Here is a 17601-nt window from a genome sequence, read left to right on the forward strand (position 1 = left end):
AGGTGAGTTGAAGGTGTTTGAAAGTAACCCAGCAAACACCCTCTAGGCTGAGCAGAGGGATGACTCAAGTGCAGAGGAGTGAGAACAAAGCTAAGGTTAAATAAACTTTATTTGACAAAGCTCAGAAGTCCAGAAACAAAAATCCACAAAGGGAAAAAATATCGGCCAGACAGGTAAATCCAAACACACAGAAGATAAAAGAAAAAAACCCAAAAGTTCCAAGAGTTCAAAAAATCCAAAACCAAGGAAGAAAAGGCAAAAATCCAAACGCACAAAAGATACAAAAGGCAAAGTATCAAGTAACAAAAAATAGTCAAAATGTCCCAAAGAGAAACTACCAAAGACAAAGGGCTAGGGCACGTAGAACACAAGAGACTAACCATAAAACAACACAAAGACTCCATGACTAGCAGGACAAAATGGGGTAGTATAAATACCCAAAATAATTGAACACATGACCAGAACAAAATTGGCAATTAAGACAAGGTGGGGCAAAAGGCACATGAAAAACAAAGAAGCACACGGCTGACAAAACAAAAACACAAACCCCCTAGCTGTCAAAACAAACATGACATGGTAAAGACATAATAGCGGCTTCTAGAGGCCAAGATAGTCCCAAGGCCTAACAGTTCCTAATGTCCAAGTCATTTCTGTATTCTGTTATGTAACAGCTAAAATTCTTAGAGCATTGTTCATCATAGAGCATTTTTTTTTTTACTTGTTGTACTTCTAGACAGGAGAGCACAAAACCCTGGAACAACCCATAGAAATCCCATGTATCATGATTGGCCCACTATGTAAAGGAAAAAGGGTATCACCATGTCACTACATATCTTGTATAAACCAGATGAACAGAAAGGAAGGTGATAAACAAGATACAATAATCAAGGGAGCGGGGGGGGGGGGGGGGGGGACACTCATGCATTCCCACAGAAGTTTCTATTGTGGTTTTTTGTCCTTTGTCTTACCTGGCTTGACACACATCCCATCCAACAATAGATGCTGCATAAAGTATCTTTAGATCTTTAGATATACAGCTGCTGACAGGGCAGCATATATCAGCTATGTGTTGTTTTATAGATGGGGCTGCTGGTGGGAGTGTTTTACAATGTTAGAGTGCTGGGGGATGCTGCTAGCTATGTTGTCCATATTACAAGTGATATGGGCAGATCATATAATACTCAGATTAACAGCCAGGGCCAGCTGAGTAAAAACTCCTACAATCTGGCCACCCCAACTAAATGTGCATGAAAGCAACACCAGCCTGTTTCTGTAGTAGATACAGCAGTAATGGCCAAAATCCAGAATAAAGTTTTACAAATTAGTGCAGAACAGGAATATAATACAAATGAATCTTACTTGATAGATATGCCTTCTACTGTGAAATAGAAGCTAAAAGCTTTCTTTGTACCATGTTTTATGAGAGGAAAAGCTCAATAATAGCCACAGTAACATGTGCAAATGACTTGCATGGGGGGCATTTAATTGGTTTTAGATGCTTATAAATTACTCAATATGTTGCAGAGAAAGAAATTGCTACCAATCGCCTGGAGAGAGCTAGGGCTTGCCTAAAACTGCTGATTTTCTCCATCATAATTCTTTGATCCAACTCCCCCACTTGCTAATTCAATGCCTGCCCTTAATCCCAGGGGATGTGACTCTTGGACCGTGCTGTTCTTTTGTGGTACTTTCCAATTGCATCATAATCAGATGCCCTTAATAGACAGGGGCTGGGTAAATAGACTTGGGTTACATTGGCTGCCTCAGCCCACCAGTATGCATACTAAATCAGTCAAAATTCACACTGAGGATCTCAGGAACTGAAGGAAAATGCCTAATGAAGATACACTATATTGCCAAAAGTATTTGCTCACCCATCCAAATTATCGGAATCAGGTGTTCCAATCACTTCCATGGCCACAGGTGTATAAAATCAAGCACTTAGGCATGCAGACTGTTTTTACAGTTTGGAGCTGGCCCCTTCCTCTTCCAACATGACTGTGCACCAGTGCACAAAGCAAGGTCCACTAAAGACATGGATGACAGAGTCTGGTGTGGATGAACTTGACTGGCCTGCACAGAGTCCTGACCTCAACCCAATAGAACACCTTTGGGATGAATTAGAGCGGAGACTGAGAGCCAGGCCTTCTCATCCAACATCAGTGTGTGACCTCACAAATGCGCTTCTGGAAGAATGGTCAAAAATTCCCATAAACACACTTCTAAACCTTGTGGACAGCCTTCCCAGAAGAGTTGAAGCTGTTCTAGCTGCAAAGGGTGGACTGACGTCATATTGAACCCTATGGATTAGGAATGGGATGTCACTTAAGCTCATATGAGAGTCAAGGCAGGTGAGCGAATACTTTTGGCAATATAGTGTATCTGCACCTGGATTTTGCATATATATTCAACTATCCAGGATTTTTTATTTATTTGTTTGTTTGTTTTTGTAAAATTAAGCATGTGCCTTAAGCTAGGAAATAGAAATTGGAGATGCTGGAGTCTTTTATAAAGGTAATACAACAGAGGGTAACACTCTTACAGTGCCAGAAGATAGTTTAAAGGAACGGTGTAATCAACAAAAACTGCATCTGTAAAGTAATTACATCAGTGCTACAGAAGGTGTATGTATGCTTAGAAGATTTGTTTCTTCTCTCAGTAGACACAACAATTTTGCAGCACATCATAAAGGCCTATGAAAGCCATTAAAGCTTATGTTCTAGATCAATCAAAAGATCAATTTACTTGGCTCAAAGATCTCCAAGTAAGTATGATTACACAATTACAACCTATATCCAGTCAAGTCAAAACCAGCCCTTGCCCTTCCACTTTAGCTGCTGATTATCATATAAATTCTGTGGCACTTCCTTACATGTAGATGTTTCAATAGTCCTAAATAGAACTTGGAACGTCATCTAGTCACTTTGCCAGGGCATAATGTGAGGGCTAATTTGAATGGAAGCAGCCTACAATGAGTAAAGGAGAAGCATCAGCACTTCTGTCACCAGCTCTAGAAAGAGCAAGTTTTTTAGCTATTCACAACTCTATATATTCCCAGCTTAGAGGCACATGAGTTATGTTAACATCTTTGCATTTTTTTATGCACTACCAAAAAAAAAAAAGTCTTAGCAAGTAGAGATATAGCAGATGAAGGAAAGGTTCAAATATTTCTCATTATAAAATTGTTACATAACAAATATAAGACATTTTTTTCTAGAAATAAATGTTTGAAATAAGCAAATTTATCTGCCAGTAGAATTAGACAATGTCAAGCTTGAAATGAGTACACATATCTAGAAATAGTTTAAATAATCTTATATTTGTTTAAAACAAATCTAATAAAGAGAATTATTAGTTGAATTTGCCTGTATTCAAGATTTATTTGTCATGTTTTTGCATCTTATTCTCTCTCTCTCTAATCACATGAAAATACAGTGGTATGCAAAAGTTTGGGCACCCCTGGTCAAAATTGCTGCTACTGTGAACAGATAAGCAAGTTGAAGATGAAACGAACTCCAAAAGGCATAAAGTTAAAGATGATTCATTCCCTTTATATTTTAAGCAAAAACAATTTTTTATTTTCACCTTTTGCATTTTCAAAATGACAAAAAAGGAAAAGGGCCCGAAGCAAAAGTTTGGGCATCCTGCATGGTTAGTACCTAGTAACACCCCCTTTGGCAAGTATCACAGCTTGTAAACACTTTTCGTAGCCAGCTAATAAACTTTCAGTTCTTACCTGGGGGATTTTCACACATTTGTCCTTGCAAAAGGCTTCCAGTTCTACAAGTTTTTCGGGCTGTCTTGCATGCACTGCTCTTTTGAGATCTATCCACAGATTTTCAATGATGTTTAGGTCAGGGGACTGTGAGGGCCATGGCAAAACCTTCAACTTGTGCCTCTTGAGGTATTCCATTGTAGATTTTGAGGTGTGTTTTGGATCATCGTCTTACTGTAGGACCCATCCACTTTTTAACTTCAACTTTTTTACAGATGGTGTGATGTTTGCTTCCAGAATTTGCTGGTATTTATTTGAATCCATGCTTCCCTTGACCAATGAAATGTGCCCTGTGCCACTGGCTGCAACACAACCCCAAAGCATGATCGATCCACACCCAGAGTTGGAGAGGTCTTCTTTTCCTGGAATTTGGCACCCTTTTTTCTCCAAACATAGCTGTGCACATTGTGGCCAAAAAGTTCTATTTTGATTTCATCAGTCCACAGGACTTGTTTCCAAAATGCATCAGGCTTATTTAAATGTTCATTTGCAAACTTCAGATGCTGAATTTTGTGGCTAGGATGCAGGAAAGGTTTTCTTCTGATGACTCTCTCATGAAGGTCATATTTGTTCAGGTGTTGCTGCATAGTAGAACAGTGCACCACCACTCCAGGGTCTGCTAAATCTTTCTGAAGGTCTTTTGCAGTCAAACAGGGGTTTTTATTTGCCTTTCTAGCAATCCAATGAGCAGTTCTTTCAGAAAGTTTTCATCTTCCAGACCTCAACTTGATCTCCACTGTTTCTGTTAACTGCCATTTCTTAATAACATTACAATCTGAGGAAACAGCTACCTGAAAACACTTTGCTATGTTCTTGTAGCCTTCTCCTGCTTTGAGAGCATCAATTATTTTATTATTCAGAATGCAAGGGAGTTGCTTAGAGGATGGCTGTTGATTTTAGGGACAAGTTTGAGGAGTCAGAGAATTTATACAGCTTTGAAATCTGCATCATCTGACCTTTCCTAACGAAGAATTTGAACAAGCCACAGCTCACTAAGCTAATTAAGGTCTGGAACCTTGGTAAAAGTTACCCGAGAACTCAAATGTATTGGGGTGCCCAAACTTTCGCATGGTGTTTCTTTTCTTTTTTCACTCTCCAATTGTACAAAACAAAAATAATACACAAATCTTGCAGAAAACACTGAAAAGAAATGTGTTGTCTTTACCTTTATGCTTTTTGGTGATCAGTTCATCTTCTGCTCACTTAACTATTCACAGTAACAGACATTTTCAGTAAGGGTGCCCAAACTTTTGCATGCCACTGTATGCTTGGCATCCACTGAAATGCCTGGTGCTTCTTGGCATGCAGATGTTCCAAAAAGCACTCCTGACAGGACGGCTATTTCCCCAAGGATGATGGGCACACTATGACTCCCATCATGGCACATAGAGTGTAATTGGGGTAGATGTGTGCAGATGCCACAGCACACCCAAATGGATCCATCACTTTGCCCTCTGAGTCCACTCAAGAAAGGTCTGTTTGTTTAGTGGCTAATTAGGCATGAACTTGTTTTCATTCCTACTCATTGGGACTACTGATGGGACTTGAGTGATAGGTCTGGATTTGGTCACTGGGATGGGTTACGGGTAAAAAAAAAAAAGTTGCTGCTAGATTAGCACTGATGTCTCTCTCTCTATTTGGCAGTGATGTGGCTGCTCTGATGGCTTTTTCGAGCCATCAATGTTTCTAGGGAAGAATTACAGGTGTGGTTTCCCATTGCCTTCTACTGGATTATTATAGTGATTTTCTCCTCTCAACCATTCACACACATTCACATCTATGGAATTTAGTTAGCCTAACCGCATGTCTTTGGACTCTGGGAGAACCCAGAGCACCCAGAGGAAACCCACACAAACACGGGGAGAACATGCAAATTCCTAGTACTGATGTATGACAGCCTAAATGAACTTGCACAATTCTTGCAATAGTGTGCATTTACATGGTTCTTTTCTGATTGTTCTTGCTTTTCTTCTTCTCCTGAAATTGTTGCTGCATTGGCAATGCTCTGAATGCTTATAAGTTATAGTGGGACAGTGTGGAGAAACTACAGAGAAAATTAATCTGCAGGGAATGTTCATATGTAAGTATAATTTAATTGTAAATTCACTTTAGGACATTTTGTATGAGTGTACAGTGTGAACAAAACCTCAGATATTACTTTCAGAATACAACATATATCATCTTCTAAGTATCAAATTCCACCACCATTTAAGTAATCTTAAACTTTTAAAACGGCCAGCTGTGCTCTATGTTTGGGGCACAAACATCTTTTCTTGGGTGGAAAAAATAGGTCTGCAGAATGACTAGTAGAATAACTAAGGGAAATTAGTGACAACTATATACACTGTTGATTAAGCAAGAAAAAGTCTTAGATGGCACAATCTGCTCTCATTGAACACCAAGTATACTTTAATGTGATTAGGAATAATAGAGCCAAGAGAGAAAAAAGAGGGAAAGAGAATCAGAATAAGCTAATTAAGCTTGCAGAAATGTAAATGTGAAATGCTTTTCTAAGCTGGGAGTGTATCAATCCATAATAGCCTGAAAAGCTTGCATTTGAAAAAGCTTGGGCTGACAGAGGTGCTGATGCTTCTCTTTTCCTGACTGTGGGCTGCATCCTTTCAAACTGTCCTTCACATCAGTCCCTGACAAAGTGGTTAAATGTCATTTACTGGACTCTATTTTGCACATATTCTCCATCTCTACAAAAGCTTTCTTCTTTTCACATGAAACAGGACATCCAAAAACAGAGTCGAGCAGAGTGAAAAATAATAATGAAATATTGGTTGGTTTTCATGCTACTTTTGTCCTAATTCTTTTTTTCTTGAGGCCTGAGCTTTTGTAAACCCATACACAAATCAAAGTTTAAATTCACGATGATGGGCCATTAGAGGCATGGTAACAGCAGAGAAATCAATGAAGTGGGAAGCACACACTGCAGTTTTAGTGTCCGTGTCTATGTGTGCTTCCTCTTGCTTTTTATAGGCAGAAACATTTATCATTAGAGATACCAGTGGGAGGATCTCTTGAAACCCACATACAAAATGCATCACTGAAATTGCTTAGAGTAAGATCCTTACACTGGACTCTTTATTTACACCATACTAATACTGGGCAGGACTTCCCACTTCGCTTTCAGAACAGACTCTGTTCTTTATATCATATATTTCATAAGGTTAGGAAACATTCCTTTGAGATTATGGTCCATATGGTGGTCCAGTGGTTAGCACTGTTGCCTCACAGCAAGAAGGCTCTGGGTTCAAACCTGTCAATCAACCGGGACCTTTCTGTGTGTGGATTTTGCATGTTCTCCCTGTGCCTGGGTAGGTTTCCTCTGGGGGCTCCGGTTTCCTCACACAATCCAAAGACATGCAGATTCAGTCAACTGGCTACTCTAATGCCGCTTTTCCACTACAAACGCGGCTGAGTCGGGCTGAGCCGTGCCGTGCTGAGTCGAGCTGAGTGGGGCTGTTGGAGTTGCATTTTGACTACAACCGCGCTGAACCGTGCTGGCTGGAAGTGGGTGGACACATTGGGTGGAGTTAGCGAAAGTGGGTGGACGTCACGTGATGTCGTTAAGCGGCGCAAACAGTGACATCAGTGACCTTTTAAGCGGTAGTCTCACGACCCGGATAGTAAACAATAAACATGGAGGACATGGAGTCGTTAGTGTTGCTGGTCTTGGTGCTGTGGCTTATTGTCACCGACAACGCCAACAGATACTGGCAAGAGCGTATAGATGAGGCGAGGTGCATAAGGCTTCATAATTCTCGTAATTCGTAATTCCTCTTCTTCCGGGTTTACGGTGTTTACAGATCCCAGCGTGCTCGCGGGGCATGTGTGGGCATGTGAGGACACTCCTCCTCACCAATCAGTGCACAGGGGAGTGTCTGCTCACGCCCCTAGCCTCACTCAGCTCGGTTTGGCTCGCTTCAGCCCCACTCCAAAACCGTGCGAGTTTTGGGGGCTGAGCAGGGCTGAAGCGAGCTGAGTCATGCTGTTCTTAGATAGTCGAAACGCGAGCCGTGTCGGGCTGAAGTGAGCTGAAGCGAGCTGAAGTGAGCTGAAAAAGGGTAGTGGAAAAGGGCCATAAATTGCCCATAGGTGTGAATGTGAGTGTGAATGGCTGTTTGTCTCTCTGAGTTAGCCCCATGATAGATTGGCGGCCTGTCCAGGGTATAGACCCCTTTCACTGATGTCACCTGAAACCGGAAGTAAACAGACCCTGCACCATTTTGGAAGACCAACGGGAAATAACGGCAGCGGTATGTGAACGCACAAGAATAAAGTGGAGTGGCAAACGACTTAAACAAACAAATCTGAGCTGTTTTATTTCTGATTTATTGGCCCAACAGTAGACTTGAAAGAAATCTGTGTGAGACTTGGCAAAACACTGTGGATATAATGGATAAGTCTGTGCATGATCTGCGGACACTTTGAGGTAAGCAAACGCAAGAAATTCAGATTTAAAACATGTTAAATTGGCCTCAAGTTGATAACTGTATGAGGAGCAAGCCTCCCAGACTTCTACAATTTAATAATAATAATAATAATTTAGGATTGTTTGGGGCTTGCTCTCCCTCCTATTATATAAATAAAACATAGTTGTTGTGTAGGCATATATCATAAATACATATGTATAATTTGGATAAATTAACCTAAATTATGGATACCTTAATAGTAACAAAGTATTAATTTTTCAACTGAAAAGATATATTATTAAAAGATAAATATCAACAAGATTACCTTGGCCATAACTATGTGTAGGCTATTCTTAATAACAGCTGTAATATCACGAACCAAGCCACTAACAACATAATTGTAAGCCTGTAGCCCTTTGTAGGCTTTCAAGTCATCAGCAGTGTAGGCACTGGGTGTAAACAACAAATAGTTTACAATGTCTGGGTAGCAAACAGATGGCAGAATTGGTGTCCGGTCCTCCTTATGTATCTGACACGGAGAAATAATATAAATCGTACTGCCTACCAGATTACAGTCGTCTGTTTTATTGTATCAGTACTAGTATCACTTACTATACTCATCAGTCATAGATTAGTCCAGTACAACATGACCAGCTTGCTTTTTTTCCATTTGACTGTCGCAAGTTTTTTCAGGCTGGTACAGTCAAAAATGGAAAAAAGTTTTGGCCTACTAAACTAGTCATTGATTCTACTAGTGTATTAATTGGAGTCGACATGAAAACGTTCGGTAAAAACTTTAAACCAGTACAATCTCTTCTTCAAAGTTTCACCAAATGGTTTTATTTATGCAATTTAAAGCTCATAATACTGTATAACTTTGGTCGAGTAAAAACGGAGCAAAAACATGGCCGAATCCTGAATGACTCCTATTTGTTTAAATAGGGGACTACATAGGCGGCAGAATGTAGTTTCTTTTTCCCTGCCATGGAAGCGCACTTGTATACCGAGGAGGAAAGCAATTTGCATTACAGCCGTGAGGCGGCTCGGCTCAGTTTTCCCTTTCGGGCGCTCTCGTTTTCTGTTAGAATTTGGTAAAGAAAAAAAAAATAAATATTATTTACCAGCTTACCGGGTCCATTAACATAAATCTGACAGCTGACAAGGTCGGGATATAAACGAACTTTTGCGTTAAACTGTATGCTTGGATTCACATAATTTTTTCTGAGTCTTATCATATGGGTCAAACCCATCAGCTAGTTTCTCCACATACCGTGCCCTTTCTTCAACTGGTAATGTACTCACATAACCCGAATTATCATCCATCGTGTCACTTTACTCTCGCTCGTACTTTGTTTTATATTGTGAGTGCATGTACTTGGTCTTCCAATATGGTGCCTAACAAAATCTCGCGGCGTGGTGACGTCATGTGAAAGGGGTCTATAGCCTGCCTCTAACCTGAAGACAGCTGGGATTGGCTCCAGCTCACCTGTGACCCTCAGTAGGATAAGCGCAGTGCTTAATTTGTGAAGTGGGAGGTCCCGGAACGCAGGAGGTGGGTGGGTCTGGCGACTCAAAAAAAAAAAAAAGGCGGGGGGTGGTTTACTATTACTTTATGCACATACGCCTATTGCATGACATGTATTGCAACAGCACCAGTTATCAAATCCTGGACAACAATGGACAACGCTCAGAATGTTCTCCAAACAGGCACTCAAGTTCACTCTCACTCTCCACACATACGTTAAGGCAGGGGTCGGGAACCTTTTTGGCTGAGAGAGCCATGAAAGCCACATATTTTCAAATACATTTTCGTGAGAGCCATATATAAAAAGTGACGCTGAATACAACTAAAATGCATTTTTACATATGACCAACAATTTGAGTGTAATATATTCTTTTTCATAATGAAGAGGCTCTTGACATGCCATCTTCCTCCTGTGCCCCGCTGAATATTTTGACGCAAATGTAGCTTGGCGTGTTTCGAAGTACCGCTTTATTTCATTGCTTCATCGATGCAATCTTGTCATTGTATAGGCCTATTGGACACAAAGCAGAACCCTCTCACCCCACAAAGGCAAATTCCTCTGTCCATTCCTGTTGAAATGTACGGTAGCCTACCAGTCACCTTTTTTCCCTTTTCGCCATGTTCTTTGTCAAAAGGCTTTGCTTTGCAGACAGCTGACTTTTTCATTAAATGGAGGTGTACTTCTTGATCTCAATGTGAGCTGATTAATCTGCGAGCCAGATGCAGTCACCAAAAGAGCCACATCTGCCTCCTGAGCCATTGCAGACCCCTGCGTTAAGGCAACAACTGGATCAACAATTAACAAATCAAACACAGGTTACAATATATTGATGGCCATAATAAAACACAGCAGAGTAGACTTAATCTTGCTTGTGTATCTGACTGAGATTATAAAGAAAGTAAATAAATAAAACGGTCCTGGCACTTGCACCCACAACGCAGCCCCATAGACCGTAGAACGCATTTGAACAATAGACGACCTACCACGTGTCGACCGACCCGGCAGTGGCCCCGCTTGGCAAAAAATTAAAAATAAAATAATATCAGACATGGCGGCACGGTGGTGTAGTGGTTAGCGCTGTCGCCTCACAGCAAGAAGGTCCTGGGTTCGAGCCCCGGGGCCGGCGAGGGCCTTTCTGTGTGGAGTTTGCATGTTCTCCCCGTGTCCGCGTGGGTTTCCTCCGGGTGCTCCGGTTTCCCCCACAGTCCAAAGACATGCAGGTTAGGTTAACTGGTGACTCTAAATTGACCGTAGGTGTGAATATGAGTGTGAATGGTTGTCTGTGTCTATGTGTCAGCCCTGTGATGACCTGGCGACTTGTCCAGGGTGTACCCCGCCTTTCGCCCATAGTCAGCTGGGATAGGCTCCAGCTTGCCTGCGACCCTGTAGAAGGATAAAGCGGCTAGAGATAATGAGATGAGATGAATATCAGACATTATGATCTTAGAAAACGCTTTAGTGACGAACAGTTACAGACAGTAATATGTCGTGATATTATGTTATAAAATATTTTTTATTAGGCTATATATTAAATTTATCTTCTAAAATAACAGACTGTACTCATATCACAACTGGTTTATTTCACCATTGGAGATCAGATCGCACAAGACATGAGTTAAATGACTCATTTTAAGGATTTAAGTAGGGTATTTAAAAGCATAGCCTAGGATTTCAAGCATATTTCAAGTTTAAAAGCAGTGCCAGCAAACATAAGTGCAATCAATTCAAGTAATAGTTAAGAAATAAAGGGTTTAAAAAACAAGTTGGAGAATTCATTTTAAGGATTCAAGTTTTACTATATTCCAAGGATTCAAGTAGCAGCCATAAGTGCAATCGATTCAAGTAATGGGTAAAAATTTTAGTAAGCTTTCTTGTATTTTTTTTTGCCATTTTTTCCACAGCGCAAGCTAATGGCTACAAAAAACCCGGTGTTCTATTGAGCGGAAGTATACACCCCATGCCCCCCCCCCCCCCCCCCCCCCCCCCCCCGCATAGATTTTGTGGATGTCATAGGAGAGAAATCAACAACAGATATCAAAATCGAACACTAAACAAATTTTTATTTACTTATTTATTTAATTTATTGTTTGATTTTTTTTCCCTTTGTGATGGGGAATGATCTGATCCATTTAAATAGCTGCCGGAACACCGAATGAAATGAAAATAGCTGCCGGATCCGACGACGGAGGTTCCGGATCTTGTTCCGTCATGTTCCGGCTCAAATTAAGCCCTGGATAAGCGGTATAGACAACAGATATGTTGACAATATTACATTGCATGTACTATATGGCCAAAAGTATATGGACACCTGTCCATCACACTGATATGTGAGCCTTCTCTAAACTGCTGCCACAATGTTGAAAATAAATGACTGTTGTATGCTGTAGCATTATGATTCCCCTTTACTGGAACTATGGGCCAAAAATCTGTTTCAGTATGACAATGCCCTTGTGCACAAAGTGAAGCCACAAGGACATGGTTTACCAAGATCGGAATGGAAGAACTTAAGTGGCCTGCAAAGTCTTCTGACCTCAACCCCGCTGAACACCTTTGGATGAACTAACTGCCAGGTCTCCTCACCATACATCAGTGTCTGGCCTCACTAATGCTCTTGTGGCTGAATGAGAAAATCCCCACAGCTACACTCCAAAATCTAGTGGAAAGCCTTTCCAAAAGACTGAAGGCTGTTATAACAGCAAAGGTGGACCAATTCCATATTATTATATTCCATGGTTTTCAAATGGTATGTTCAAAAAGCACATATGGGTTTGATCAATGGGTGTCCATATACTTTTGGCCATACAGTATAATTGCTGAAGATTGGTCAACTACACGTTCACTCTGCATTTATATTAGTTCACAATTTGCTTGTGTCGGTTGTAGTTTGTGAGTGTGTAGCAGCTGCTACTATTGTTGCTTGTGGCCATGCATTCTCCAGAAATGGTAGCAACCAAAATGAATAGCCTACAGCCCACTACATGATTTATACATTTCACTTTTGTTTAAACTACATATAAGCTTAATTTACATTTTTGAGTTACATGCTAGGCTTCATACTAACCTCCATCCATTATCTGTAACTGCTTATCCTGTGCAGGGTCACGGGCAAGCTGGAGCTTATCCCAGCTGATGATGGGTGAGAGGCGGGGTACACCCTGGACAAGTCACCAGGTCATCACAGGGCTGACATAGAGATAAACAACCATTCACACTCACATCTACCCCTTTTCCACCAAATCAGTTCCAGGGCTGGTTTGGGGCCAGTGCTGGTGCTGGTTCACAACTCATTCAACTTGCGAGCCAGGTGAGAACCAGTTTGCTTTTCCATCGCTCGCGGTGCTAAGAGAAGACACGTCATTACCTCGCTGTATACGTCACTTACGTTGTTGTATACGTCATTACGTCACTGTATACGTCAGTTACGTCGCTACATTTGCATAAACCTTGGTGCGAATATCGAAGCAAAAACAACGCGGAAGAAGCAGCAGCAGCAACAACAACAATAATAATAATGGATGACTTCGCGTTTGTACAGCTGCTGCTTCTCGTCGCTTAAAAACAGTGATCTTTTGCGGTCTTGTTATTGTTGTCGGTCTTAACAACTCCGCCCCCCCGCTGACATAAGCGGTTCTTTCCTCTGGCCCAGCAGAGAGTTGGTGCTAGCCTGGAACCGGTTTTCCTGGCCCCAGAGCCAGTTCTTTGTCAGTGGAAACAGAAAACCCGGTTCCAAACTAAGCACTGACCCCGAACCAGCCCTGGAACTGCTTTGGTGGAAAAGGGGCAATCTACAGTCAATTTAGAGCCAACAATTAGCCTAACCTGCATGTCTTTGGACTGCGGGGGAAACCGGAGCACCCGGAGGAAACCAACACAGACACAGGGAGAACATGCAAACTCCACACAGAAAGGCCCCTGTCGGCCACTGGGCTCGAACCCAGAACCTTCTTGTTCTGTGAGGAGACAGTGCTAACCACTAAACCACCATGCCACCCTTCATACCAACCTGCGAATATCGAAGCAAAAACAACGCGGAAGAAGCAGCAGCAGCAACAACAACAATAATAATAATGGATGACTTCGCGTTTGTACAGCTGCTGCTTCTCGTCGCTTAAAAACAGTGATCTTTCGCAGTCTTGTTATTGTTGTCGGTCTTAACAACTCCGCCCCCCCGCTGACATAAGCGGTTCTTTCCTCTGGCCCAGCAGAGAGTTGGTGCTAGCCTGGAACCGGTTTTCCTGGCCCCAGAGCCAGTTCTTTGTCAGTGGAAACAGAAAACCCGGTTCCAAACTAAGCACTGGCCCCGAACCAGCCCTGGAACTGCTTTGGTGGAAAAGGGGCAATCTACAGTCAATTTAGAGCCAACAATTAGCCTAACCTGCATGTCTTTGGACTGCGGGGGAAACCGGAGCACCCGGAGGAAACCCACACAGACACAGGGAGAACATGCAAACTCCACACAGAAAGGCCCCTGTCGGCCACTGGGCTCGAACCCAGAACCTTCTTGTTCTGTGAGGAGACAGTGCTAACCACTACACCACCATGCCACCCTTCTTACCAACCTTCTGAGCAGATTCGCAAAGCAAGCTAACTGTACAATCATCACAAACAACTTCTGCTGCTTCCTTCCCAATTTTATTTTTGTTTTTTAATGTGTTCATACACATAATAAGAAGTGATATACAACAAAGCTTAGATTTCAATGCCCCACTTGAAATATGCCAAAAATAACCTGCCATATCTTAAGGACAGTGTGTGTGTCAACTACAAAAATGCAGTATTTAATATTCTAAACCTAAATCAGGGTGGCATGGCGGTGTAGTGGTTAGCACTATCACCTCACAGCAAGAAGGTCCTGGGTTCGTGCCCAGCGGCTGGCGAGGGCCTTTCTGTGTGGAGTTTGCATACTCTCCCCGTGTCTGCGTGGGTTTCCTCCGGGTGCTCCGGTTTCCCCCACAGTCCAAAGACATGCAGGTTAGGTTAAGTGGTGGCTCTAAATTGACCGTAGGTGTGAATGGTTGTTTGTCTCTGTGTCAGCCCTGTGATAACCTGGCAACTTGTCCAGGGTGTACCCTGCCTCTTGCCCATAGTCAGCTGGGATAGGCTCCAGCTTGCCTGCGACCCTGTAGAACAGGATAAGTGGCTAGAGATAATGGATGGATGGAACCCTAAATCAGCTTTTGAGATTCTGCTATCTGGACACTGTAAAAGAAATAGGCAGTGAAGGTTCACACCTGGGACCCAACTTTACGAAAATGGGTTTTCAATTATTGTACGGTAGCACATGGTTTTCATGGTATATTTTCAGCTTAGAAACATCAAAAATGGTTTTGTTGTTCAAAAAACCTAAAAGGAAATAATTAGAAGATGTCAACAAACCGAATGCATAAGAGTCCACACATGTTTGCTTTTGCATGAAATGAGTGAGAATATAGTTTTACCAATGATGATGAGCATACAGACGAGTAGGGCGATGAGAGCTCCTGGACTCAGGGCTGTGCCCATGCTGAAAGCTGTGGCGTTGCAGGACTGGATGACTCCATGGGCATCACAGCCACATACATGGATGGTAAGTGTGCCAGTGGTGCTAAGAGCTGGAGGCCCACTGTCCACAACCAGGATGGGCAACAGGTACAAGTTCTGTTCCTGTCGGTTGAAACCAGATCGCTGGGTCCGAATGCCTGCTGTGTTGTCTGCAAAAGAAGGGAGTGATAAGAAATATTCGCGTTTGCAAAGTGAATGCCAGCTTTCTGGTATTCAACCAGGGAAGCTATTTCTGATGTTTGTTTGTTTTTATTGTTGTTGTTTTCAACTAATGATGCCAATTGATTCCAATTTTTAGAGTGATACATTGTAAGAGATAAAATTATTATTTTTTTTTTGTAGAGAAAATGATGAATCTGATGAATGATGAATCTAAGCTGAACTGTGTGCCTCCTTTCTACTCATTTAAGGTTAGTATTATGACTAAACTTCCATTCATAAAGCTTAAGAATTGCAATGTTTTACACGTACCTAAAATGGACCTATCAAATCAGTCATACTGTAGCTAGTTTTCAGACGAAACAATAGTTTTAACTCTTGGCCAAAGGTTGGGCTATACATTCACACACTTACCTGCTAAAACTCCCAAACACTCTTGTATTTCTTTAAATTTTATTTAGTCTACTCTTAAACATAGTATATCACATAAAAATTCAGCAAAAGTTATTTTTATGCCATAGTTGAGTCAGAAATCATGTATGTTGAAATTAGATCTGGACTTGAGCTAGTCAAACAGCACTTCTTATCCTGTTCACATGAATACATATGTAACCATGTACCTTGCACCATTACTTGTGCAAAAATGATGAATCTAAGCAGAACTGTGTGTCTAGTAGTGAAGATAAATAACAGAGAAAGTGCTGGATACAAGTTCCACCAAACAAACTCTGAGACATTTACAGTATATATATATATATATATATATATATATATATATATATATATATATATATATATATATATATATATGACAGTGACAAATTGCAAATCTCAGTGAAAAACTATGGGCCTGTCTCCACCAACAGACCTGAATACACAGACCTGAGACATCCATCATGGATAACATATATCATGTCATCTGTGTGGCTCATGATTTGGTTCTTGATAAATCCTCTCCTATTACTAGATGTATTTGGAGTGGAGGTTTTGCTGAGTTAAGGCTTTGTGATATTGTACTTTGACTGCTCTAGTAACCTTTTCAAAAAGATTTTTGTTCTCATAATAGTCGTACCTAATAATGATCATCATCATCATCATCATCATCAATTTCTCAAACTCTTAAGAAAAACAAAATCATATTGATAACGAAAGTGTACAAAAGTGACTTTGGTGTATGGGCGCTGTGTGAGACGGCTGCCTCTCCAGTAGCTCTGTAGTTTTTAGCTCTTTAAACCTCTTTTTTTACTTTTCTGCTCTTCTTTTGAAGACATAGTGTGTCTTACTATATAACATGGATATATTTAACTTTAACATGCAACCAGGAGCCAGTTTTCTCACTTATTCGAGAGAGGAGCTGCTGGCCCTGAAAACAATGGGACGAGCCAGGATACAACACCCCATCCCGGCCGAGCTGAGGAGGAAACCCAGGGGCTGCAAAGCTGGAGCTAAGCTAAAGGCTAGGCTAGTGGACAACAGGCAGCGCTACAAACCATCCATTCCCTCCGTTATCATGGGGAATGTGAACTCGCTGCCGAATAAGGTCGACGAGCTTTCCGCTCTGAACAACCAGAGGATTTACCGGGAGAGCAGCTTATTTATCTTTATGGAGACATGGCTAACACACCTTGTACCAGATGCTATCGTGGACCTGCAGGGATTCACTGCTGTGAGAGCTGACAGAGACACTAACACATGCGGGAAAAGCAAAGGTGGGGGACTCATCATTTATGTTAACAACCACTGGTGTAACCCGGGACATACCTCCGTAAAGACAGCTTTATATTGCCCGGACTTGGAGCTGCTAGCCGTTAGCCTGCAGCCATATTATCTGCCGAGGGAGTTCAGTCACGTGATCACCATCTGTGTTTACATCCCTCCGAGGACAGACGCAGCCTCTGCATGTGAGAGGATTCACTCTGTCACAGCAAGGCTGCAAACACAGCACCCTGAGGCATTTTTTATACTTTCTGGGGACTTTAATCATGCTACTTTGGACTCTACTTTGGCTGCTTTTTACCAGGCTGTGGATTGTCCAACAAGGAACAACAGGACAATTGACTTGCTGTATGCTAATGTGAGGGATGCATACAGAGTCACACCCCTCCCCCCACTAGGGAAGTCTGACCACAACCTGGTTCGTCTACAGCTGAAGTACACCCACCTGGTTCAAAGGCAGCCT

General features: G+C 41.8%; 1 protein-coding gene across 1 annotated transcript in view; it reads right to left on the reverse strand.

The window, feature by feature from the left end:
* Positions 1-17601, reverse strand: part of LOC132884591 (cadherin-22) — a 186844-nt gene that overhangs the window by 14481 nt on the left and 154762 nt on the right. Inside the window, exon 7 of the mRNA XM_060918441.1 lies at positions 15161-15412. Coding sequence (XP_060774424.1) covers positions 15161-15412 — 252 coding nt within the window. The remainder of the gene's footprint in view (positions 1-15160; positions 15413-17601) is intronic.

The sequence above is a fragment of the Neoarius graeffei genome, chromosome 4 (genome assembly GCF_027579695.1).
Source record: "Neoarius graeffei isolate fNeoGra1 chromosome 4, fNeoGra1.pri, whole genome shotgun sequence".
NCBI classification, from domain to species: domain Eukaryota; kingdom Metazoa; phylum Chordata; class Actinopteri; order Siluriformes; family Ariidae; genus Neoarius; species Neoarius graeffei.